The sequence below is a fragment of the Dasypus novemcinctus genome, chromosome 6 (assembly GCF_030445035.2).
Source record: "Dasypus novemcinctus isolate mDasNov1 chromosome 6, mDasNov1.1.hap2, whole genome shotgun sequence".
In the NCBI taxonomy this organism is placed as follows: domain Eukaryota; kingdom Metazoa; phylum Chordata; class Mammalia; order Cingulata; family Dasypodidae; genus Dasypus; species Dasypus novemcinctus.
The window spans coordinates 70,839,664-70,867,174 of NC_080678.1; the positions used below are offsets into that span (position 1 = coordinate 70,839,664).

Consider the following 27,511-nt stretch of genomic DNA (forward strand, 5'->3'; position numbering starts at 1 on the left):
AAGGGAACATTTAAGCCAAAAGCAATTTACTTTGCCAGTAACTGGTTACATTTCCTTTTGTTTTATTATTATTATTGCAAAAGTTGGGGTTGAGATGAAAGTTTCCCACACCTGTGTTGCCCTGCCACATAACGTGTCTGAGCCCATAGTAAAGTAAATATATAAACTAATGTCAGCAACTCTGCACTTCTAGACCCTTACAAAAAAAAACAACAAAAAAGCCTTGTTTTGCTATATTATCAAGAAAATGAAAGAGACTATAATTCACAAATATTTGCAGATATTACAAAAAAAAAAAAAGAAAGAAACAGACATGTTAGAGAGTTAGATGTCAAACAAGCCTAGAACAGAGAGGTAGCTTGATTCTCCTAGGATTAACACCTACAGAAATAGAATAGTGACTTCACAAAGGTGAATACTTGTTAATTTCATGGCACTGAGTAAGAGGAACAGATGGACAGAGGAAAGGTGGTTGTTTTTTTTTTAACCACAGAGATCTTTCACTGATTAAGCAGAAGAGCCACCCTGAGAGGGAGAATGGAGCCTGGTGCTCTGACCGTAGCTCCTCAGTTTCTAAGTTTCATTGGAACTCTGTGGCTGTCGTGGAAGTCCTGCCACGTATTGCTGAGTCAGCACTGCTGGGGACCCTGCTCGCTGTCAAGTCATTAGGATGCTGTTTGCTCCCTGGGATTGGCTGCAGTGCCCTTGTGCCACGGAATACCTCAGAGTTCTTCCTTTTGGGGAAAGCTCCCTGTTGACAGTCGCCCAAGTTAATAATATAAATGCCTCATTAAGAGACCAAGTGAGTGCATGTGTCTATGTGAATGTGTCTATTAGGGAGAAGTTGGTTAAAGCAGGTGGCGCTCTGGATAAGGCTCAATTGCCTGGATCAGAATCCTCCTGCTACTGGTAACCAGTTGTATCAGTTGTATGACCTGAGATGAGTAATCTCATCTCTCTAAATCACAGTTTCCTGGTCTGTAAATTGGGGATAATAGCGCCTTCCTCATTGATTCGCAGTGCGTTTTAAATGTTATTGTCTGTAAAGTGCTCACAGTGGTGAGGAGCACATAGAGAGTGCTCAATAAATGTTAGCTATTATTAGTATTTGTGTATAATATTGGACATTTGGGCAAAGAGCATTTACTAGACTCTATGATGAGCCAAGCCAGGGAATGGGCGGTGGAGTATATATACACAATGAAAGTAAGTGTGTATTTATTGTTAAAAATAGAACTGACTGGAGCCAGGTATATCAGGAAGTGTACTGCTGGCTTCTCAGACAGGCTTTGCTGGTAGAGAGGAGGCTCACCTAATACACTGGAGCTGGTCTAAATCTGGAGTCTCAGAATTTTGGGCTTCCCAGGAGGTATAGGTCCGCCTAGGGTAGCTGGAAGTAGGTGGGGCTGTGTCCTATATAAAATAATTCCAGGCCAACTACCCCACCCCTAACTGTCCCCACCCCACACCCAACCATTACCACAGCATAAAGCATTTATTTTCACTCACCCGCCTAGCAAATAATTTGTTTTCATGACCCTGGAGGAAAAAAACTTGGCCTGGGGGCCAGAATATTTGCTGTCCCCAAGAGCCAGCTCTTTAATCCCAAAGTCTCACCCCAGGATCTCGGGAATCCAAAAGGTCTCTAATTGTATTATGGAGGCACCGGGTACCCCTGAGACTTTGAAGTCTGCCCTTCAGGGCATTCATGGGGCAAGAGCTTGATGCTACTGAGAAGCCAGGCGCAAGGCTTAATAGGGAAACGGGAACCAGAGGCTTAGTTTCCTATCTCAATTCCCAGCGCAAACTCAAGTCACTGGTTTATGTTTGCAGTGTTTAAGGGTAAAGTGCATGCCGGTTTTACGGGTGTCCCCAGCGTGGCCAGCATACCATGTGGTCAGGTTGGCGGGCTCAGATCAGGAGCAGTGGAGGGATGAGTTTGTGAGCATGTTTATTTCCATCAGCCACTTGTACATTGGACAAACTCTTATACAAAGCTGCCTCCCATGTCTTGTGCTGGGGCACATAGAGATGAATCTGATATGATCCTGCCCTTGAGGACTTTCCAGTCTAGTATGAAGATAAGCCATAAAATGGAGTTCCAGCACAAGGAATAAAGTGATAGGCTCCATAGGGAAGGGCAGGAAAAGCGCTCAGAGGAGAGACTGAAAGAAGTATTTGAGTGTGAGCCTTGGATAGTTGCTGGGATTTACCTAACTGCACCTGAAATATCAGTGTTCTTGCCTGATGAGAAACAAAAGCCTTTTCTCGTAGTCAAATCATATTTAGAGTTGGAGTTTTTGAGACCAGAATATTGGGTGCTAGTCTGTTCTAAATTTGTAATTCCCAGAATCTGCTGCAGGACATGTGCTTCTGTAGCATCTGAAAACAGCTCAAAGAATGGAGAAAATAGATCTGATTAGGAGATGAGTTATTGTTGGTTCCCGGAACCTTTGCCTTCATTTAAAACAGTATGTTCAGAGCAAGTTCTGTCTCTTAGGCCTTTTGGGTGTGGATGCTTTTCTAGAAATAAGTGCGCTTCAGGTTTAAAGGCTTTTCACCAAAACGTGAGAAAGGGAAGGTCTCTGGGAACAGGGGCTCTATTGTTTTGTCCCTGTGCCTTTGGACAGAACGGCCCAGACCTGTCCCCAGTCCTGCTTGTGTGTGTCCTCATGCTGCTTGGCTACTATTTTAATAAGGGACATGAAAGTACATCCTTCCCTCACGTTAAAAAGTCTTAGCACTTGGGTCAGTTGTGGAAAACACTTCTGTACTACACAAAGTCCTCTCTAACCGAAACAGTCCCCGCCCTGGCTGCAGGCTGAGGACCGTGTCCGTCTCCGGGGCGCTGGCCTCACGTTCTGACAGGGGAGCGGGAGGTCAGGCTCCACACCGCAGGCGGGATGAAATCACCAGCCCGCGCGGCGCGGGGGGCGGGGAGCAGAGCCCTCCCTGCCAGTCTGGCAACTCCAGCGAAGTCCTAGCGCCCATCCCACGCGCTCCCGTGCTAGTCACCGCCGTGTGTTTACATGAGTAAGGGAGCCGCCGGGGGCGGGGAGCTGCGAGCGGCGCGCAGAGCCCGGCTCGCCCTCGGAGCGCAGCTGACGTCCCCGCGCGCCGGGGCAGGTCGGGGCTTCCAGGCGCGGGCCGCCGAGCAGTCACATGCTGTAGCTTTCATGAGCACAGACTTCAATCAGGCAGATGTTTGTCGACTGGAATGGGTAATCGCTACTTTCTCTTTGCTGGGGTTTGATTGTGCGCTTGTTTACCTTTGTTCATCCCGGGCTGGCTTTCTGGGATGGACTTTCAGACAAATGTGTGGGTCGGGAAGAGAGCGGAGTTGGGACCGGGAGCCTGAGCCTGGATCCTGCTTCTTAAACTTTTGCCTCTCGGATGGTAAAAGGCAGCGCTGCTTCATTGAGCTTTACCAACAGCAAAACTGTTACCCACATTCGAATATCGAATTAGTAGGATTAATTGTTGGTAGAATAGGTGCAATGTAAAATGTCCTGAAACCCTCGTTAGCTGCATGACATAAGGAGTATTAATACCATGTAGGAGCATTTGTGCTGTGGAGCTCTGACATCGCCACAGTCATCCCTTAAAGTGAGAGAGTGTGTGGGTACCTTGAAAGCTCTGAAATAAGTTGTGTGGTGTATAATTAATTAGTTTGGAATTGTCCAAAGGCTGGTTGGTGAGTTGGTTTGTTTTAATTTTGCTTGGCCTGGGGGACTGATGGAAGTTAAATGTGAACTCTCCTGCTGGATAGTCGTAGCACCCAATAAACAGCAACCTTTATTTCCTTCTACTTTTTGTATGAATCTTAAAGAGAATCATGCTCAACATCAAGGATGGAATGTATCTTTGCTTTGCCTTTTGTCTATGGCTTTTAAAAATGTGTTAACACCCACAGAATCAGCCCAACCCCAGTGGGATCTTTGGAAGTGATTTTAAATAACTTTCAAGATTTTCGTTTTTAAAAAGTATATAGCTCTCTATATATAATTAAAAGGAAAAGAGAACATGCTGGTCTAAATGTACCTGCCAGACTACAAGATTTGAACCATCCTGATCACAATATTATTAGTTAATTACATGTAATAACATTTTTCAAATTGTTATCATGAATCCCTCTCTCTATAGCTATCCACCTATCCTTAATCATAATTTGAAAAAATGCTCATGCTTCCACTTGAGAAGAGATGTTTTCAAATATTACTTTGCTATGATACTGTAATGGGTTGGCAGCTCTCATAGATTTCTGAAAACAAAATACAAAGCATAAAACAAAGAATGATCCTGGAGCCTGATTCATGTTGTCTTTCAGTTGGAAATATTTCTTTTTCAGCGGTGGGGAAGTACCTTTCCTCCATCATCATCCTTTAGAGTCAAGGGCTTCCTTTTATTTATATTAATTAGATACCTTAACGTGTAATAGATTAGCTTTGGGAAGCAGGGTACCAAGATACAGCCCTTCAGAGCGAGAAGCATATAATGAGGGTGCGCTGCCCCCCTTGTGTACATTTCTCCGCACCATTAGAGAAGACCACTGTAGAACTAGTCTGCGGCTTTAGAATGAGAATGTATATAAATTGTTCTCCGTTTGTTTTCAGCGCCAAATCTTAAAGGCAGACCACGCAAAAAGAAATCGTGCCCACAGAGAAGAGACTCATTCAGTGGAGTTAAGGATTCCAACAATAATTCCGATGGCAAAGCCGTTGCCAAGGTACGGTCGGTCATTCACTCCAAGGTATTCATTTTGCTGCATCTTTTTTATTTTTCCTTTTACCCTTTAGCTCTCTGCTCTTGTGTCTTTGTGGCTATTTTCAATTCAGAATCTGACTTGGGTGTCCAGGGCTTCTGAAGCTCTCTGCTGGGTCTGGACCTTTGTCCCCAGCACACTCCTCCCTGGGGGTGGGAGGCGGGAGGGGCCAGCATTGTGATTAGTCAACGGAAAGGCCGCCCCCTCCCGCGGTGGCCTGTTGGGTAAAGGACCGATGATTAAGCGCCCACGTCATTCAGGCTGAGATTTTATAGTAGGTGACACAATGACATAGTTTACTTTGTTTGTATCAAAAATAGACCAGCTGAACCATCCTCGTTCTGAATGTGCTCATCTAAATATGTTTCAGAGGTTAACAGAGGATGAAATTAGAAAGGGCTAGAATTAATTCTTTTGATGATGCTTTTTCAGTCACCCTTAATTTACTTTAAAGTAAATTTTAAGACATAAAGCATGATACTTGTCTGTGCATATATGCATGTATATGTAGTAATATATACCCACATAGATTTATATGTTTTAAGGATCTCTAGTAATACAGAATGAAAGTCCAAATTCTAGGCAATTTTTCAGGGCCTCATCTTTTGCCTAAGCATTCTTTGGAATCTTGAAAGTTCATGCCTGAAGTATTTAGCACCATGTAGGGTGAAGTGTCTCTTCATATTTTTAGACTTATCTTTTTTACTTTAGTGGGTCAAATTTCTGTAGCTCTCTTTCCTGGGCCTTTGTATTAGGTGTTATTTCTGTGCCAAAGATAGCAGTAGTTCCTTTGGGACCTGACTTGAAGACCAAATTTCAACTGATACCCCGTTTCCAGATACAAGGACTAAACTTGAAAATGGGAGCATTTTCATTTGTGGTGATTTGGAAGATTCCAGTGTAGAAAAATAATGGATTTTAGTCATGTGTTGACAGTCTACTGTGTGTCCACCATGTGCTTACCCCTCACACTCTTCCAGTACACTGGAGTAAATCCTAGGCATTATAATTCTATAAATTTTATCTTCAAATATGATTATTTTATCAGGAAGTTTTGAGGACTTTTTAGAGTTTTTTCATGTCTTTCAAGATCACAAAGGGTTAACAAAAGTCAACCAGTAGAAATGTGCATTTTCCATTTTCTGGTTAAAAACAAATCTGCCTTTCCCTAAAGTTATTTTTGTTCTGCTCTTTTAACCTCTGGGAGTAAGTACACATAGATACTAAGAAAAACATTTTCTAGTGAATTCGACATCTAGGCCCTACTCCCCACCAAGGGCTCCTGCACAGGTGGTCTTAAAGGATGTCAGCAGGAACAGTGGACCCTATGATGTGGTGAGCAGAGTCCTGCATCATACTGAAGAATGGAGCGAGAAGGTTTTAGGACCAGAGCTCTCGGCAAAGCTTGCACTGTCAAGGCCTTGTGCTGGCGGTCTGCCCCATTCTTTTAGGGTGATGTCATGTGTTTACTGTAGCATGTTCTGTACCTGAGCCCAGCGGGGACGAAGCTCCTGCCCATGTCATTTGGAGTCATGACCAAAGTATGCCCCTGGGACTTTAACAGAAGTCATAAAGTCAATCTTCAAGAACAACAACTCTAACGGTTCTCTCCCTGGAAGGCAGCTCAGGACTCAAACTCAGACCCACTAACCTGAGACCAGATGGGCTGTATTTGATGTTCACTGAATTTTCCTCCCAAGAAGGGACAGTAATCAAGCCTGGGTTTTTTTTTAAATTTACCACTTCTGTTAAAAGAAAACGAGTCATCCTTCTACTGTTGATGGCGAATTCCACTGGTGAATGACGTTGAAGGGGTGAATGGATGGACACCATGCTGCAGTCAGCTCCTCGGGACTTGTTTAACTGCCCTGCTCTTCCCAGAGTCTTGGATTACAGTTCTAACTTAGCTCCTTCTGGCAGGTCTAGTGAGACTGCTTCCATGGGAAGACAAAGACTGGTAGGTATGAAATATGTTAGGTTTGACTTTTGGCACCAACAGTCAGATGCAAAATCCCCACTGAATGAACAAGCTACATCTAGGACCAGGAAGGCCATTAAAAAGGCATTTGTGCCTTAATGTGGTCTTTTCTCGTGAAATGCTGCAGTAGAGATTATGCTTTTGTGACCATCCCGATATCATTTGCTGAACTGGCAGCAACACCTTCGGTGACAAGATTGCTGTTAGACTTAATGGCGAAGACCTGTGTAACTATTTTCTTCAAAGTACCTCGAGCAGAGCATTTCTAACTATGGGTAAGTACCAACTTCCTGCAGCCACACACAGCAACGCTCTTAGAGTGAGAACTCACCGGATTTGTTGTGCTCATGACTGGAAAAACAAGTTGAATAATTTGCTTGTCACCATCTAAGATTGTGCTCTCACAATGACAGCGTGAAAACTTGCTCTGCAAGACCCTGTTTTCTAAGGGAGGGAGAATTTCGTGGCTTCCAGAAGACACCAAAGTCACATGGAGAGGATGCTGCCAGTTCTCTGAAGATGGGGTGAATGCATCCAGCCCAAACCCTGCCGTGTCCCTGCTACCATCTTCTAGCAGCAGATCTGGGTTCCAGGCCCATTCATGGGGTGGTCAATACCGAAGAAATCTTGGCCTAGGTTTCAACTGAAGGGCTTGTATTGATAGAAGACGAGTGACTCCTCAAAGCCTGGAAGCAGTTGACAAGAGCCAGCAGTGTATAACAGGTAGTTTATATTCTAAAAGGAACATTAAAAGGGAAACCATGATGTGCAATGTATTCTTTCTTTCAATTCACATGCTTTCAGTATTTCGCAGATGTTATCCTTTCGGTATTTTTCATCACATTTGGTTCTCAAAATACCCCCAGGAATTATCTTTTCCACTTTACTGAGAAACTGAGTGTCACCTAGCAAGTGACCAAACAGAGATCAGAACGCTAGCTTCTTTATTGCTGGTTTAGGACATCTTACTACCCCAGTTGAAGACTGGATTAGTTATAACTCAGTCCCGTGAAAGGATGTGGTTAATATCAAATTGGTGGTGGTTCGCTGAAAACGTTAAATGTGAATTCTTTAGCACTTCCTTAATCACCTAGGATGTATCTGTTCTGCAGAAACCCCGAAGCTGTTAGAGTGAACTTAACAGGTGTGTGGTGTTCAGGCTCCTGGGGGGAGGGAGAGGGGGCAGAGGAGGACAGAAGATCTAGTACTGACTGTTACCGTCACATGGTTTGGCTTTCTCAGGTTCAGCGTGAAGGCCAGCTCTCATTTCCGTTAGCACCTGCATTATAATAATTCAGCAGATTTGTGGGAAGACTTCCCTAAAAATGCTGAGGATGTTTTGGGTCATGTGGAAAAATATAGAAAGGAACTTGACCTGGCTCTGCTCGTAAACAGAATAATACTCTAAGAGCTCATTTGTGTTCACTGAAGACTATGCAGCTAGTCTGAGAAAGGAGACCACTGCTCACTCTTTTCCAAGCCCCCAACCTCCCCAGAAGCAGCCAGCTGGGAAGCCCAGTGAGGTTCGGGATGGAGTTCAGTAGGTAAGAGCCTGACTTCCCCGGGAGCCTTTGCTCCAAGCAGGGAGTCTGGACTACTCTGGCCCTTATTTGTGTACACACCACCCCTGTGCTTTCCTTCTACATGGGTGAGGTGGAGGGTTCAGCAGCTATCTCGACACAGAGGAGCAAACCCATACTCCCACTACAGCGGTGCTTTTGACCCAATAGTACAGCTCATTTCCCCATTATCACTGCAGATTTCTTACCGGAGGCTCAGCCTGTTTGATACACAAACGTTAAAGTGACTCCTTTTTGTACAAGACTGGGCTCTGCAGTCAAGCAATCTGGTGCTCTAAACCCAGAGTTCTGTCCCCCACCAGCCATAAGATCAGTTCCAGAAGGTCGCAGAGCTCCAACTTCCTCAACTGGGAAATGGGACTGATTACTTCCCTTTGGGGATTCCTGTGAGCAGCAAGGTAGAATTCATAAGCTTTGTATCTAGCTTACTGTGGGCACTCCGTCAATATGGGTTTCCTTCCCCTTGTTCAATACACAAAGGAGGAATAGAGTTGTTCTCTTATACTTTGAAAATCACCTAGTTTTATCTTTTACTCTTCATTGTATAATTCCCATTTCTGAGCTGTGGGCTTCCCAATGCCTAGAACTTAATTAAGATAGGATTTTAATTGGAAATTTTGACTGCCCATTTAATATATTTAAATGTCAGTAAAGTATAGGGTTTAAAAACACAAGCCCTAAAATTAGACTTTGTGGGTTCGCATCCCAGACTCCTCATTTACTAACTGAGGGATCTTGTACATGTTATTCAACCTCCCTGGCACCAATTTCCTTGTTTCTAAAAGGAGAATAATAATCTACTTCATCAGGGTTGTGAGCATGAAATGAGATGATACCTGAAAAGTGCTGAGAATTGAACCTGGCTTCATAGTAATCAGTCAAAAAAGGCCATAGGGCAACCTAGATGAAAACCACAGTGGTTTTACGATTTCAAAAAAGCCATTAAGTTATGGATTTCATCAGAACTTTAGACCCAGCAACTTAAAATTTGGCAGTGAAAAATGATGACAATATAAAGTTCAACAGGATGTTCACTTTAATATAATGTTACAACATGTTAAAGTTTGAAAATATTGTAAGTAAAAAATCTACATGGAAAGATGTTTTAATCCTATTTCCATAGCCCCTTAAAAATTAAAATCTTATCTAAAGGCCCAGTTGAATGAGTTGTGGAGGAAGTTTTATTTTCCCAGTCTACAGATATTAAACTAGCATGTTCACCTGAGAGAATCAGCAATAAAGAAAACCCTTTAAGAGGATACAATTCCCTGTAATAAATAAGCACCATCTTTAATGTTCTTAGAGCTTAGGAAAGAGGATTTGCAGGGAAAGAAAAAAAAAGGGATCAAAAATCTGAAATGGAAAGGGTTGTAGAATATGTGGGACATTTTTATTCATAACATTTCTCCAGTGCCTGCCCTCTTCCCGGCCCGATGTTAGATATGGAGATGTAAAGAATATTGGAATGTACACATCCCCCATGGGCACTCTTGAACTCAAAGTCTGACCCTTTGTACTTCCCCCTTTTACAATTAAAATAGCTCAGCAACTTAGCGTTCTATTTAACAACCATCAAAGGCCTCTTGTAGAACATGCCAGTGAGGAGGGAACATTAGGTTAGCAGCTCGATATGCTGAGTCCCCTATTTGCCGGTAGTGTGCAAGGAAGAACATCTGGCCCATTTACCCCCATTTATTTTTCAATGATGGAGCTTTTCACTAACTCTCCTTGAGTTTCTAGCTGACCTCTTTCTTGTGACAAGTTAACATCTCCTAGTTTATTCCCAGAGCTGACTGGAAAGCAATCCTAAATAAATGTGGGATCTTTGGTTTCCTCCTGAGAGTTACTGGGGCATCACTTCCAAGTGACAGACAGCAGGAGCTCACTGATATTCCCGATGCCGGCATCTCCTGGTATTGGCATGTTTTTAAAAGTTGCTGGCGAGTCTACCCACAAGATGAGTTTACTGTGAAGAAATACAGTTTCCTGTCATTTTGATACAAAGTGCAAAATATGGAACTATTAGGAAGGCAAGATTTGTCCAAAGGCATTAGCTGATGGTGGGATTAGGAAAATAAGGTGTGCAGAGGGGCAGAAGAATGTATCCAACTGGATGCAAACACTGTTGTCGGTTTCACATCATTGCACCTGCAGTGTATAAAAGGGGTTGGCAAACTATGCCTGCCTGTTTCTATAAATAAAGTTGTATTGGAACACAGCCACATGTTGTCTGCCTGCCCATGACCGCGGCAGTGTTGAGTAGTCGCAACAGAGACGGTGTGGCCAGAAGCCTACAATATTTGCAATCTGGCCCTTTACAGAAAATTTGCTAACCCCTGGGCTAAAGCAATCCCTATTTAATGCCGCCTCTAAAATGTTATTTCAGGGCAGGGGTAATGTACTTGACTGGTTTCCCCTTCCCACTCAGTGAAAGGTGTCACCAACTATGTCTTTGTAAGCATTCCAGGACTGTGCCTGATTTGATGTGGCATATTTTCCCTGTTCCAGGTGAAATGTGAGGCCAGGTCAGCCTTGACCAAGCCGAAGAATAACCATAATAACTGTAAAAAAGTCTCAAATGAAGAAAAGCCAAAGGTTGCCATTGGTGAAGAGTGCAGGGCAGACGAGCAGGCCTTCCTTGTGGCACTTTATAAGTACATGAAAGAAAGGAAAACGCCAATAGAACGAATACCCTATTTAGGTTTCAAACAGAGTAAGTATACTTGTTTTCAACATTTCTGAAATATCAAAACTGCTCGGATTCTTTGAATTGGAAAAAAAAATTTTTTTTTGACTCAAGAGATTATGTTGAAATCCTAATTTGGAGCTGGTGTAGTGTGTTTATACTAAATCTACAAGTTGTCCAAACCAGGCATTTTTTCCCTGCCTCTTTCCGCTACATTGTTCCCTTCTGGGACAGTTGCAGTGAGATATTTATAGGCTTGAGTCCACTGATTATGACTGGAAATAGACATGTTGAAAGTTTCTCATTTTCTGTTTTGTCAATCTTGAGTGTCTGTAGCGCCTTTCTTCTGAGATAATAATATGACGTAGCTTTATCAGGCACAGATGTTGCCTGCGAAAAGACAGCTTTGAAAAGGAGGACATTTAAAAGGTGGCCAAAGCAACCACCAAGAGAAAACATATTTCCTAAGTGCCAAATTTGTTAGAGAGATACCAAAAACCTGGCTTCAGAGAAAACAAGAAATACGCAGATTTGAACAGAGGGCCCTATTTTGAATTACTTTGACATGCACACTTTAAGTGTCATCGTGTATTTATAAGTAGAGCGGCGAACTTGTGGCTGAGCAGACTTCCAGATAAAAAGAGAAGAAACCCAGATCCTCTCCTGATTTCACAATTGAATATATATTTTGCCAGTCTGGATTTGGTGGCACACAAAGCGATGAGCCCCTGGCTTGAAATATTATTTTCTCCAAATGTATCTTCCTAGTTTTAAAAAACCATGTGTCATTTTGATGAAGAATGTCAAACCTGTGTGTTTTACATAACAATTTACATACCTAATAGCAATTGGCACTGATTGCAACAGAACACTCGTAGCCATTATAAACTTATATAACTACGAATGATTACAATGTTTGTCTGAAAACTGGTTGCCTGAAATAGAAGTAAAATTAATGTACTATGAACAGCTTTGTTGCATTATGCATTGGTTCAGATTAAATCAAGGCCCAGGCAGGGCTCTTGATAGCTTTGAAATAGTACAAGGTTCAATGAGGCTTTGCGAACGTGTTGTGTCAGAGCCTTTTTTTTTTTATCATTTTCATTTTATTCTTCATTTCCCTTGCCAAGGGATTACTTGAAGTTCAATTTCCCCCTCTTGTAAAAGAAGCAAATCCATAGCCATCCCATTCCATGGTATTTGGTACAAATGAACAAGGTTGCCAGCAATTTGGCATAATTTTTTAATAGCATAAATGCATGAACTCCTGCAAGGAAAAACCTGTTTAAAAATATATATATCTATATAGAACAGCACACAGATCAGTTAGGGGATTGAGACGGCCTACCACTCAATTCTTCTGTGAACGAATGCCTTTGACAACCCCTTTTGATCTGTTGCATTACTGCCATCTCACGTTTGAAATATGTGTTCTCCTACTCATTGGAAGGCACCGTGTACCTCAGTTAGTGAAATACGGTAGGAGCCTTTAATATAGTGCTGCCATCGGACATTCTATTATGAAAGTAATCATATATTAAAGTGGCTGTTATTTATTGATCATGGAGACTTCTTTTCTGAGGGAAGCATTATATACAACCGTTTAATCAATGGCTCCTTTCTAAGGGTTGAGCTAGACCAACCCCCATTTCAAGTCCCCAGGGACAATCTAGTTTAACTTCTCTTGCTCTGCTGATGGCAACAGAACTACAATTGTGTTGTCTTTTCTCCTAAAAGTAGAATCATTTCCATAGTTTTGTGACCATTTCTTAAGAAATATTTCGAGTGTAATAATATATCCTGTTGTTGAAAAAATTTGGCAAATTTTTTCTAAGAACATAGCTCTCTGGAGTACAGTAGTATTTATTTTTTTCTCTTTCTCATTGAAAAAAACAAAATGTTTTAATTGACATTTCTTGGAAATATGTTAATGCAATGCTTATCTAAATACTTATTGTCCCTCTAACAGTTAACCTTTGGACTATGTTTCAAGCTGCTCAAAAACTGGGAGGATATGAAACAGTAAGTGTTTAAGCAACTTAAATGAAATCATTTTGCAATCTAACTTTCCCCCTTCTTTGACCAAAATGGAGAAATGCAAAAGCAAACCATCATTGACTGCCTTTTCAAATGGCTCTACACTTTTGGGGGTTTATTGGGCCGCTTTTGGAAACAGTCCCAATTAGTTCCAGGTTTGGCAAAATTGTAAACTTGTCGTAAAAACTACAAGTGGAAAACATATGTAACTCTCCCCTGTCAGGGAAATTAGTTGGGTCTGTAATTTTTTCCCATGTTGAGAAAGGGCTATTATTGTACAACGAGCCAAGATTGCATAAAAGAAATTTCCCTTGGCAACATACCTGACATCTGTTCATGTCTAATATGGGAAATGTATTAAAGGCTTTGAAAAATAATCAGTATTGGCCATTAAGGAATAGAATGCAGCAGAATCTCTTCTCATTCAAGGGCAAAGAAGCTTTATTAGACAAGGGTCAATGCCCCATAAACAGGAAGTTATCAAACTTATTCAGAACAGGCTCTGACACTCTTTATCAGCTAACTCTAACTGACAGGAACGGGTTATTTTTAGCCCACAGGAAAATTTGATGGCCACGGATTTTAACAGCATGTATTTCAAACCAATAAAATGTTAGAGCAACAAACTGAGATTAAAATCTTGAAATGAAAAGAAAGGGCTGCATTAATATCGTGCACAGAGATGACATCTGTAATAAAATCAGTTGACATAGGAAGATGTCGTCATTGGAAATATTTTCTCCTCCACACAATGATCAGATTAAGTTGTGCAGTTTCTTCTGCAATTGAATAAGAAATTATTTTTTCTTTCCTTAAAAGTAATCTGGGATATCTCTGAACTGTCGTAAAATGACAGTAAGAGACACAGTCAAGAAAATGAAATTCATTTTAGCCCAAACGTAATAACCAGTGTTCCTTGCCAGATAAAGCATATTGTTCCACAGACTAATAGAATGGTTTAATGTCAGGGGCTCGGGTTGGGGAAAAGGTGGCAAGCGTTATGTGATTCAGATAATCTGGTATTTGCCATAGAGATATCTGCTGTGAGTTCTGACTAAAAATTCTTTGATGTAAGTGTATGTGCATGTAAAATGTTTTTTAAAAATATATATAGGGTTTGTGTGTGTTTGTAAAGGAATACAGTACCTTCTGAACGACATAGAAAATGTAGATATGAATAGACAAGGATGTACTTGAACTGTTGTTTTATCAAGCACCCTAAATAAAAATAATGTAGTTTTTCACTTGGTTGGGTCTGTTGGCAGGACTAGGAGATCAACTCCTTGCCATTGTAGCACATAGTTTTGCAAAATCTTGAGCTAATAATAGTCCTCCTTGACGTGAGAAAAGATGATAGCTTTTATTCAGGATTAGTCTCATAAATTTAGGAGTCAAGTCCATAGCCCAGACTTTTATTGTTAAGAACAGGAATACCCGTTTTTATGAACTGTGACTACAGATAGTTTTATGATTTTGCACAAAGTAATGAACTATCTTTTTAAACCCAGGAACTTTTTGTTGTTCACTGATAGGAAGAGTGCCAGCAAATTTTACAGAATTAGTTTTTCTTGCGTTTCTATCTTCTGTATCTTCACAAAGGTTTTTTGTTTTGCTTTTCCCCATATGAACAGCAAGACGGTATAGGATATACAGAAGAAACTTACGATAAGTTTCAGGACATTAGAGGTCCTCTTTGAACAAATGGTAGTTATCCTGTTGTTGAGTGGATGGATGGATGACTGCACGTCTACTGATTACCTCGTGTGTACCAAGTATTGTGTTTGGCACTGGGGGATGTGCTAAAATGACTAGGCCAGTGGTGCCAGTCATTCAGTTGTTTACCAGCCAGGGGGTGGTAATTATAGTAATAGTACAAAGTGGAAAACTATCAGGTACCTACTCAGGTAAAGTACGTCCCCATTTAGAGATGAGCGAAGGATGGCTTGATGGCTTTGATGCCATTTGAGCAGAATCTTGGGGAATGGATGGGATCCAGACATGGGTGATCATGGTCATTTAGGAAGAGAGAAGCAAAAGAGGGGGGGCGGGGAAAACACAGGGAGGTAAAAATTAACTTGGGCCAAGTGAGTTTAGAACCAAGTGACGAGGTGGCTGGGATAGGCAGCCTTGAGCAGGAGTCTTCAGAGAGAATGATGGAAAGATGATGGGGCCAAGTAAGGATGGATCTTGGATGCTAGGCGTCAAGGAGTGGGAGCTGTGGAAGGTTACTAGCATGCAAAGAGTTGCGCTTTGCCCACCATTAGGGTGCCTGTAGATGGAATAACCTGGAGAAATGCTGGGGCAGAGAACTATCAAAAGCCAAATGGCCTCTTTCTCCCATCTGGTTATGAGCTTCATGACTCTTCAGCCAAGCCACAGGAGGACTTGAGCCCTTCTGAGACTTCCCTCTTCTCCTTCCTGTCCACTCTCCCTCCATCTCTCTCAGCTCAGGCTGTGAATCTGCACAGCCATCTTAATATAAAACCCTCACCTGGGGTCAGAAGCCTGTTGGTGGGCGAGGTTTTGTTTGACCAAATTTTAAGAATTTTTTTCTTATTTTTCAGCAACGTGTCACACATCCTCTTGGCCTTACGGTTGGCACTTAAGTTTGACACTTCCATTTTACATTAGTGCTTTTGCACCTCCTAAGTACAGAATACATTTTCCCTTGGTGTACGCTGACTAATAAAACTGAGATACTCGGTGAGGATTCAGTTTTAAACTCAGTCCAGGAGATGTACAAATAATATCCAAATTCTGAGGACTTAAGTTGTCATCACAAAGTTACTAGAGGACACTTATATGTGAGATTATCTGCTCTCAGAAGCAAGTGTAGACTTGTAATCATTGAGAGCTCAAAAGGATCTTGGGCACAAGTTTTCCAGGGGGATCTTTAAAGTACGTGTGGTTCTCTAGGCCCCACTTTGTGGTGGGAGCTGGAACTGATAACATGAGAATCCTTTTTAAAAAACATTTTGTTTTTTTTTAAGCTACCCAGGTCATGTTAATTCAAAGCATTGTTAGCAGTGATTACCAAAGCTAAGCTAGCTTTTAGCCTCCATGGCTTTTAGCTCCAAGATGTGACCCCATCTAAGTCAAGTATTAAAGATTAGAAAGTTGTCTTCATGCTGTTACTATATATAAACAGGCCAGAATATTAACATTTCCTCTCTCAAGAGCAGCACAAAGTTTCCGACTAGTATTTTTCCATTCGGTAAAGTGGTCATCTAAGTTGTTAAGAGCAGACATTATTTTTCTTTGGGAGTCAGTAAGCTATTTTCGTTTTGAATGAGGGTAAGTGTAGCACTCTAAATTTGTATTTTTCCTGAATTGGCCTTTGTGCAGAAAAGATTGCTTGCCATGCTCTGGGCCAAAGCCTCATTTTACAAATGAGTAAACTGAGGCACAGAGGCATGAAATGATTTGCACAAGGTTATCATGGTATTTAGCAAATTCTGACTTGCTGAGAATTTTGTGTACAATTGTCTCAATCTCCATACATTACAGGAAGGAAAGTATCATAAATGATCATTCTTTGTGCCTTCCATTCCCAGAAATCTCTTACATATATTTAATAGTATCTACAAACTTTGGATGATGTTTTAGCAAAAAGATCTAATAGCCTACCCTGAAGTACTAACATCTTTCTTTTGTTTTGGTTTTGGGTTTTTTTGTACATAATGTGAGCCTTATCATATATCCTAATGACGTGCTGAGATTTTATCTAACTCTTGAGAAAAATGTATGAACTTAGGAGGTGGGTCAAGAAGTCTCAACAATAGTAAAAAGTTGCAGTATAAAATTTGTACATTTATCACTTCTGCTGTTAACTTGTGATTGGATAAAGACATCTCTTTGGAATCCCTTCTGGTTATAAAAGAGGCCATCTTAATTGGCTTGTTTTTGTTTGTGGTTATAAACTATTCCAAACCTTCTGGTTTGAATTGTGGATTATGGATTATTTCATTTCAGTCCTTCACAACCTCAAATTGCGTTTAAAAAAAAAAAAAAAAAAGAGGAGCAGAAGTTTTATTTTAAGCCTTTATAGCTTTAACAAATAGCTATATTACATTCTCTTGGTCTCCTCTGCCTTTGCTGGAAATGCATATGATGTCTGTTCATGCTTAGGTTTAGCGATCATAATGTATTGAATGGATCTGATTTCTTTAAAAGAAAAAAACAACAAAACAGTATCCTGACTTTCTGACAGGTTGACAATGAGGACCCTTTCTTTGCAGCTATATATCCAGCTTTACCTTCCAAACATATTAGAGTATGGGTCACCTATAGTTGAAGAGGCAGAACTGGATAAAGCTGTGCCCGATGAGCTAGAGACCTTCACTCCTGTGTCTGGTGAAGCAATTAAAGCTCAAAAGTAGCTTGGGGTATTACCAGGATGCAGAATACTGAACATGGTTTGCTAAAGTGATTTCCATTTAGGTAAGCATTTGATGGCAAGCCAGAGGCAGTATTTGGAGAGAAGTTAGGATAGGGAAATAGGTCTTGAGTAAATCTTCTCCTAGAGGCACAGGATGATATGCACAGTGGTGCCTTCTAAGGATGTCAGCTAGCAGCCCCCTCTCTTCCCACAGATGAGGCAGGACTGTTATTTTTCATCTGGGAGAAGTCAGTTGTCTTCTTGCTGGATGGATTAGGCTTTGACATCAAATTCTGACTTTGACATCATTTTCGATAGATTCTCTGGATCTCACCCTAGTTCTCTGGACAGACAAAGCCTCTTGCTTAATTCAAAATTCTCAAGGCCAAAGATGATGTCATATAGTTTTGAAAGGCTCAAGTTCCTGGAGTACTACCAGGAAAAAAAAGTCATCTTCCTTGAATTCAGTCTGCCCTCAAGGTGTCCTGAGAAAGAAGCTATTTCACAGAGAAGCCTGGGCAGCACTGCTTGTAGGCAAATCCATCTCTGGACTTCACATTTCCTATACATTCTTAAGCCATGGGAGAACATAAGTCCTAAAAGATGCCTGACTGTTTTATTCCTCACCAAACCATAAAAATACCAGGATTATTTCATCTCTGCAATCTCAAAGGTAAAGAAATCAAGGCTCCGAGATAATGACTTGGTGAAAATAGTGGTTTCCACTTTTTTTTTTTAATTGACCATACAATTTCATCAAATAAAGTTGTGGAAGGGACAAATTCCTTTCCCACCCACTGGACCCGTTTTCTTGATGGGGGTGAAAGTGTGTGGAAAGTTAGTTTGCTACCTTTAAAACACCTGGTTTCCCAAGAGCACAGTCCAAGAGCACAAATAATAAACACTATTATTTTTAAGCTGTGAAGACATGAAAATAATAGGTGTGGAGTGCTTTTCAGGGTACCCACATTGTGAGAAAGAAGTAACAGTCAAGTCTCTTCAAAGTGAAATTAATTTTTGCATCCATCCAAATTGTGTGGTCTGCCCAGTTTTTCATCTTGCTTCATGGTTAGTTGTCTGTATAGGGTTGTACTTCTCACTAAATTTTGAATCCTTGAAACTAGAAAACCTCTTTCTTTTCATAATATCTCCCCACTCTCCACCCTCCGTCCCTCCTTCTCTACCTTCCTAAAAATCCTGAGCAAAGACATGTATAGACATGACTGGGGCATACTGGTACCAAAGGCAGATTTATGGGTATGGGAGTATGATTACCACGCCCTTTCCCCTCTCCCTATTGGGCTCTGAGACCCATTGTAGGTTTGGGCAATGAAGGATTTAGACATTTCTTAACTGTAGGGTCCGTGGTCAGAGTTTGAATTACAAGTGAGTCTGGAGACAAAACAAACAAACAAAAACAGAGAGAGATGTGTACCCAGAAGAACTGTGCACTTAACAGCATTTGGCATTTGGGAAGAGCACATTTTATGACTTTCCTGTGGAAAGAAAAGATCTCAAAATGGCCTGATTCATCTGTTCCGTCCAGTGGAAGCTTGGTAAACAGAGAGACCGCTCTATTGAAGGCCCTTTCTTCACTCCAGATGAACTCCCACTGATCAAATCTGTATTTAAACATTGGAAAGCCTAGCAAGGGGCTGAGATAAACCCCTAGCCAGACATACATGGCTTATTAATGCCAAATGGTGCTTGATGCTGGCTCACTGCCACAGTTTCAATCCCAGTGTAAGGAAGATTTTTTGCCCTTTTGATAATTCTTTATTTATTCTGCATCCTATCATTTCTTTGATAGGTAAGTATTTAATGGGGCATTCCCTAGTCTAGATGGTAGGCTGTGGGAGAGGCACATGGTCTGTTCTCTTGCATTAAATGACCCTGTCAGCGGTAGACTCTCTTTCATTGCACTCTTCACAATCTGTTAGTATTTTTTTAATGAATTTGTTCATTTGTTTATTTTTGGCTCTCCCACTGAACTGCATTCTCCTTGGGTACTGGGTCTGTCTGTTCTTCACTGGTGTATCTCCAGCTGTATTCCAGCACAATATTCAGCAAACGGGAGATGTTTGAGAAATTTTGGGTGAACAAGTAGATGAGTGATGGATGAATTCTGTTATGACTGGGACTCATTGGTGACTCAGTGATGAAGATAATAGGGAATCTCTGTTCTAACTAGAGACACAGGTGGCCAAGGTGGAATGGGCCACAGTTTTACCTGATACTTGAAGAGAATAAAACCTCAGAGCACTGTCAACCCAACCCATGCCACTTAGCTTATTGCTGATCTCTTAGCTATGGTATTTCTCCACTGGTGAAAGACCCAAAGCTGAAAGTTGAGAACTCATAGCAGAAGCTGTGATGCCCACAGTCACCTGCTTCTTGTGAAGGAAAAGACCCTGGAATTGAGTGATCTGTGTCACGACCCTGCTACAAGCATGGGCTGTTCATCAGGTTATTCTGAAGTGGAGGCTGCTTAGATGTAGTGGAAGGAAGCTTGCTTTTGGTACCATAAGACATCATGGGTGCTGGTTTGGTGTCTTTGCCACTGTGTGTCCTTGGGCAAGTTATATAACTTCTCTGAGCCCCACTTCCTTCATCTGTGAATGAGATTCCTAAAACCTGCCTTACAGGCTGATGAGACAATGAAATGAAATCATGGATGTGAAAATTCTTTTAAAATTTTAAAATACCGTGCACACAAGAGGCACAGGATGGTGAGTGATGATTTCTTTAGAAGTGATCGCAGGGACAAACACCGGCTGTTTTCTGGCTCTCCTTGGCTCCGAAGGGTCCCCTTGCCTCATCTAGGTGAAGGGAAGAGAGAAGCCTGTTTCAAGGCGCTTCAGTATTACAAGGGCTTTGAGGGATAACATACACACGCAGAAGTAGGATCCTGTTTCTTCTTGCTTGATGCACAGGCCTCTTCAAAAGATCAACCCAAGAATTATATTATTTAAAAGTTAGGTGGGAGGGAGATTGTAATTGTAAAACAATTATCAAAACTAACATCATCTCGAGGTCCTCGTTGGACCCTTTGAGAAGGGTTTATGGAAATGAATGGGGTTCTTCTGATTTAAACTGGAAAATGTACCATTTACCCTATATTATTTAACCAGTCATCTCCTTCTCCTTGGGTTACGATTAAGTTCCTGGGTTGCAAATTGAGTTGTGTGTGTGTGTGTGTATGTGTGTGTGTGTTTTCCCTGATTACTGCTTTTAGCCTTCTGATGACCTCCACTGGCACCTCTTTGGGTATTTTAAAAAGGAAGCCTCCTGCTCTGATTATATTAAATGCCACTGTCACCTTTGCCACACCCTGTCCCCTGCACATTCTAATAGCAGCATTTTCCTGTAACCCTGTTTAGCAACGTCCATAAGGACCACAGCACTTATCCTATCTTCCTAGTTTCAAGGAAACACTAGACTTGCTCGGATGTAGTAAGTGACGTGGTTTCCCCAAATTAATCATTTGCCAGATCTTGCATCTGTTATTTTGTAGAAGCTTAATTTAAGTATAAAAATAAAATTAAAGAAAAAAATAAATAAAGCAAGACCACAGTGTGCAGTTCAGTATATTGCAAGCTGTTTGTTTAGTTCACCCAGCTTCGTAATATTCATAGTTTGCATTTTAGCTTTGGAATATGTTAGTTATCATAGGATTTGATCGATATCCCATTTTTCTGACCTAAGTGAATAAAAATAAACAGCTTGCAACATATACAGTTTCAGATTTTGGTTTTGTTTCAGTGGTTAGAGGAGTTGGCATACAAATATAGCCTGAGATGATGGCAAATTCCACAACTAATTTGATCTTTTTAGTTAGTTTTTACTGTAATTTTATTTAATTTTTTAAGTTGGCAACACATTGCATGGTTCAAAAATCATAAGATATAAAACATGTTTGGTAAAAAGTCTCTCACTTTTCATCTATGTCCCCAGCCACCCATGTTTGCCCCCTCGGGCAACCAATGCTAATTCAGATTCATTTAAGCTGATGAGCTAAAATATCGCGTAGCTAAAATCTGGTTTTATTTTGATGCTTTATTATGTGACATAAAGAAACAAGGTATGAGACTGGCACCTTGGGGCAAATGATTACATGCATATCCAGGAAAATATCTTAGATGAAAATGCAGTAAGGGTGACAAAATATTGAGCCAAAAGTAGAATTCCCTTTTTATTGAGAAATGCATCGTAAAGGCTGGAAGCGAATTCTTGCTATAAAACCTTCAGCCTCCCCATATGCTCATGTGGACTTCTCTGTTTCTGGATCTCCAGAACAGACTGTTCTCTTCCGATTGTTACTTATGTATTGAAGCTTGGCACCGGGAGTCTCCTACGATGCGAGATTGAATTTCCCATTGCGCTTTTTTTGCAGATCACGGCCCGTCGTCAGTGGAAACATATTTATGATGAATTAGGCGGTAATCCTGGGAGCACGAGTGCTGCCACTTGTACTCGGAGACATTATGAAAGGTAAGAAAACCTTTTTTGGAAAGCAATTGCCTAATTAAAAGTGTGGTGGTGGGGAGAAACTTCTGGTCAAGGAAAAGACTTAGGAAATCTAAAGGACCATTTAGGAATTACAGGAACTATCCCTCTGGCATTTCACTTTGCATACCTCCTTGTGATTTTGTTAAGGGAACACAGCTTACTTTGGTTCCAGCATCTAAAATGAGATGCTCTGAAGAGTTTGATTCTGTCCTCTGACCACCTGCCTGGCAATGCCTTTTTCTGCCACAAGCATAGATTAGTCAGTGCCTTCTCTGTAGACCTATTTAATGTGCTAACCTTTGGCTTCTGGAAAAAGTGCATTTGTACTTTTATTTGCACCGTATTAATTCCAAGCCTCTTAATACTTAGAATCACAGTAAATTGCTTTGGGTTCAGAACCCCAGGAAAAATTCCCACAAAGTATCCCAAGAGATTGCCTTACTTGACAGTGTTATAGTAGGAAGATTTTTAAAATATTGATAGTAGAAGTTCAAATCATTACTCTTCATGGCACTGTTTTTCAATATAGTGCATCAATTTTTTCAGTGTATTATTTCTCTCGCTATTTAATGCAAAAGCACATGTTCCTGCCACCTCTCTCTTCCCTGTCCTCTCTGTACATAATAGCCACCCCACTGATGTCCTAGTACAAAATAGCATTGGTCTCTCAGGAGTGTTCTGTAAATAACATCAAAGGATACCATGGTATTCTTGACTTTGACTCATGAGTCAAATCTTTAATTAGAACATTTTCATTAGAAACACCTTCTCCACTTTCAAGTAGCTTCTATTCTGATGGTGAACATCCCTTAACTCCATGTGCAAATGTCCCAGACACCTGAACCATCAAGCTGAAAGGACGACGTAGCAATTAGACTTTGAAAAAGGAGTGTCTCCTAGCAGTCTATAATCTAGCTCATCTAGTTAAACAATTAAAACATTAATCAAACTGATCACAAAGAATCAAGTGACCAAAAAATAAACAGGTAATGTTTGGGAGGTAGGGAAGGATTGGATATAATATTACTGAGTGTGTGTGTGTGTGTTTAATTTATCCAAGCAGTTGTGTGAGTAAAAACAGCTTCTGTCTTACATGAAATGGGGAGATATATTCTTATGAAGACTGCATGCTTTGTCTCATGATTTACCTCTTCCCGGAGTGGCAGAAACCCAAAGGCCCTCAGTCAGTCAAACTGGAAATTTCTTGTAGAGAAACCTCAAACTTTAGTAACTTAGAAATACTATTAAAGTTTTAAAAATTATCTTTTCTCCCCACATTCTTTGGAGGAGACCAGATGTCTCATGAAGGTTTGGTCCATGCTGGATGGAATTTTTTGTAGAGTATTCCCCTCTTCCAAATCTAGAATTTGTTTGATCAGTTGTCAGTCAGGGTCCAGTCAGGAAAATAGAAGCCACACTAGGCATTTCAACAAAGAGAATTTGCTATAGGAAATTGGTTAAAAGGGTGTTTGATGTAATACGTCAGATGTAATAGCTGGTGGTTCCTTGGGACTGAGAGAATAGAGAGAAGAGGATGGGGTAACACAACCCGGAAATTTGGAGAGTGGGCATCACAGAGCTGGGGTTCAGATCCCTGGAAATGGGGAACTGCCCAATTAATGTTGGCCTTCAGGAGCTCAGAGTGAGCACATTGAAACTGTTCTGGGATTGTTGAAAGAAGCTAAAGGCCAGAATCAGCCACTGCTGCTAAGTTGTTAGTGGGGTGATACTGCTAGGAACAACAACAAGCAAATAGAAAGAAGGTAAGTCCCTTCTTCCCTCCCCTTGCCTTCCAGTGCTTACTGTGGGCAGAACTCTGAAAAAAGAGACATGAAATTTGCAAAATCCCAGCCCCTCATCACCAAACAGAATACAATAGGGTGGACTTGGAGCTGAGAGAGAGTGGTCCAGCGGCCAATGGGGCCGCCAGCATGGAACGCCCTGCCAGCCTGCCGCCGGTGTGGTTACACTAGTGCCCTTGCAAACCCTGAAGCCCAGGTCAGAGCACAGTTGTTCCAGGGTGGGTCACCAAGTCTTTACCCCTTTCATGGCATTTCTTCTTTTCCCTTTTTCCACCTAGGCTCCACTCACATTGTTGTGATCAGAGGCTAGATGTGTCATGAGTAATCATTAATTAATAAGCATTAAGGTACCAAAGTTTGTAGGTGATTGATTTATTTTTACAATTGGACTGTACTTACGTAATGCTACTCTCAGGCATTTGAGCCAATCGTGATCTCAGAGAAATCAGCCCTGATGCTGTGCAATGTGTGCTGTGATGGGAGAAGGGCTGGGAACTACTGTTCTAGGTGACTTAGTTCTCTTTGATTGATTCTACCAGTGAAGGGCTGAGGGCACTTCATATCAGGCCAGGGGCTTGAAACAGTTGTGTTTTTGTCAAAGAAGAGAGGGAGCTCTTGACTAACACTGGGTGTCGTGATTATGGTGGATTTCCTTCATTCCTGTGGGTCCCAGGCTGTAACACAGATAAGGCAGGAATTACTGGATTGGTGAAGGACCTTCGTTTTCAAGAAGGTTTAATTCGTCGAGAAGGTCAGAACTCTGCAGAGTCTTGGACCTCTGAAGCCTTCCAAACCAGATCAGGATGATCGGGGTCCCCACTATGCTGCTGCTTCACTGGCCTCAGATGCTTTCCCCCTTGCTCCTTGGAAACTTGCTCCTTTTCTTATCTCCCCACGACCCGCTTGCTTTCCTAGAAGACAAAGAAGAAACGAGTGATCTACTGCTATGCATTATCCACTGATTTATTTTTCATGCAATGTGGTTCATGTTTCCAGTAAATGTTTTCATTTTACAACAAGAAAAAATGTAGCCGGGTCCTCAGTAAATGTTACTTGTATACTCGTTGGGCACTTTTGGTTTATTAATGAGTGTTATAATGAAAGTGTGGGTTGTTGAAAAGAATCAATGGGTGTTTTTATTTAAGGCCTAGGAGAAATGGTACAATGCCTGTGAATGCATCATTGTCGCTGAGGGCCTTACTTGTCCAAACTTGCCTCTGATTGGTTCTAATCAAATAGGTCCAAGCACTTCATAAAAATGTCTTTGTCAGCCTGGTTTTGCATCCAAACCTATTCATCTCTGTCAGTTTTTAATATTAGTACCAGGCTCCTGGCCATAGTCCATTAGTACCGTACTTAATTGCTCATGTTACAGATGATTACCAATATAAAAAGCATTAATGTTTCCCCATTGTGAGGCTGCTGCTATATAGATGTCTCAAACTCAGCAAAGCTTATGAAGTGTGGTTATTCTGGACATTTCTTGCTCTGAATTTATACAAAAAGTTATCGTAGATTACAATGCAAAGAAAATATCTACCTACTCCCGGACAGGCTCCTTCCCAGCTGAACATTTTCTTTCTTGTCGAATGCCTTAGGGATTTGGTGCTCCAAATTCCTTTATTTTATCAGTAGAAGGACAAAAAGGAAAATGGCTACTTTTATGGAATTCTCTTAGCTTGATTTTCTGGGATAGTACTTCACTGTAAAGGGTTTGTTTTCACATGTGGGTTTCTCTTCTTTAAAAAAAAAAAAAAAACACATGCACGGGGGGAAAAAGTCTTTACACAAAATACCAGATTACTGGTTTTAATTTTCCTGAATAAATTACATGGTCTGTTTCTGTTGAGCACATGAAGTTGTTATTAGGGATTTTAAAAAAGGAGAATTAAGGCAAAAGCACTTTATGATGTGCTTTTTTGAGGATTTAGAAACTCAAAATCATAAACAAATGTATTTGTTTGTGGGGGGAAATGAGCAATTATGCTACATCTCCTTGCATACCTAATACCCGTTTTCAAATTGTAACCTTTTGCTTTTCCAGCAAGCATTCCTTGGGCAAGACTGTCATGGTGCGTGTTTGAGATGGCTTCCTTTGCAGGCCCTTAGGGTGGTGCCTGTCCCCATGCCAGATACACTTGGGCATAAACTGAGTGATAGGCAGCTGGAACTCCTGCTTGTCTTCTCTGAAGGTGGAAGGCAGGGTGTAAGAGGCTTCATGTTTTGAGTAAGTTAAGTATGTGCTTTAAGGTAAATACCAACCACAGATCAGGTTCTTGGGAACTCAGCTAATCATATCATTGAAAAGGGCCAAGGAAAAGTGAGGTTGTTTACAGCTCTGTTCACATCCAGGACATGATTTGGTATATTCTTGCTCATTTAGACACCCTTGAAGTTAATAACTACGCAGTTCAGACTGTCATAGGGAGAACCTCAGAATTTTAGATTAGAGAGGACCCCTGGCTATCCTTTGGACCAGTGCTAGTCAAAGCGAGGTTTTTGGACCCATATACAATCTGTTTGTTACGAGCCCATGATGAACAAAATGTAGCAATTGCAGATAAACATTTATATACTTTTTAAGGAATTTTCCAAAATAATTTTATATCCATTGATCTAATTTAAAAATGAGCTTATATTTTGTATCTTTTTAAAATTTCATTTTTATGGTATTTTTTAAAAGTATCTGTCAACAACAGATTGGAAAGGTAGAAAACTAGTCCTTCACCATTAGGTGTTTAAGAAGCATTGCTCTAAACCACTATCTCAATCTCAGGTGTTTACCTGGGCAGGTGGCATAGGTGAGCACAGATGGCCAGGTGAGAAAGTGGGAAACTGGCTGGCATAGCCCAGGCCCGAGAGGCCTAGTGTAACCAACTAACACTATTGCCATAGGCAGATATAGCCCCCTATTTCTAGGCCTTCTATATTTTTAAGATAATTTTTATATGAAATCACCTGACTTAAAAAACATTGGCTCCAATATTTCTGAAATTTTTTTACATAAGCTAAACCCAACATGCATATTGGCAAAATATAGCCTACAGCTGCTAAGTTCCATGACAACTAAATTATCCTCAACACTGGGCTAACCTATCTCTGCTTAAATGCCCTTCCATGGGTGTGGAAGAAGCTGCCATTGTTGGACTGAGCAAAACACCTTCTATGGTCTCCCATTGGCTTACCTTGCCTTCTGAGGTTGCCCCTTTCTGTGTTCTTTTTCTTTGTGATGGGCTTCCAGGTACCTGATGAAGCTCCTCTCTCACTTCAAGTCTTCCCCTACTTCAGGTTAAGCTTCCTTATTCCATTTACCCAGGCCTCAGAGAACAATTTATGGATCATTTCCCAGCTAGCCTTGCTCTTTGGTAGATCCCCCCACTCCCACCCCCAAGCTTGTGTCACTCAAAATACTCCACACATTGCATCTGGTATTCTTGGGATGTCAAGAGTGTCAGTCTATCAATGTTAACCTGTGATTGCATTGGAAATTGGTAAGAAGCCCTCTCCCAGTGGCCAATTTCTTTTCCTTGGGTCAGACAGATTTGCCAGTCACTTGACTTCCCTTTTCTTTTGCTATTATCCTCAAGGGCCGATCAGTGTTTTTGAATGTTTGCTATGTTTGAAGCACTCCCAGGACGATAAGACTGTGTGGGAACCAAAGAGTTTAAGACAAGGCAGGCAAATAGTGAGGTGCCCAGGCTACCATATCATGACAAAGATTGGTAAGGGAACATGATGTGGCTTGCCACGAGCCCAGGATCAGCTCCCATCTTTCTCAA

At 41.2% G+C, this 27,511-nt stretch overlaps 1 protein-coding gene across 6 annotated transcripts in view; it reads left to right on the forward strand.

The window, feature by feature from the left end:
• Positions 1 to 27,511, forward strand: part of ARID5B (AT-rich interaction domain 5B) — a 184,294-nt gene that overhangs the window by 138,217 nt on the left and 18,566 nt on the right. For 3 of the 6 annotated variants that reach the window (XM_004462493.4, XM_058298895.1, XM_058298897.2), the window contains 4 exons: positions 4,614 to 4,726; positions 10,829 to 11,033; positions 12,976 to 13,028; positions 21,815 to 21,912. In XM_004462493.4, coding sequence (XP_004462550.1) covers positions 4,614 to 4,726; positions 10,829 to 11,033; positions 12,976 to 13,028; positions 21,815 to 21,912 — 469 coding nt within the window. Of the gene's footprint in view, positions 1 to 4,613; positions 4,751 to 10,828; positions 11,034 to 12,975; positions 13,029 to 21,814; positions 21,913 to 27,511 lie in introns of all 6 variants that reach the window. The other 3 variants (XM_012526760.3, XM_058298894.1, XM_058298896.1) reach the window with 2 other exon arrangements.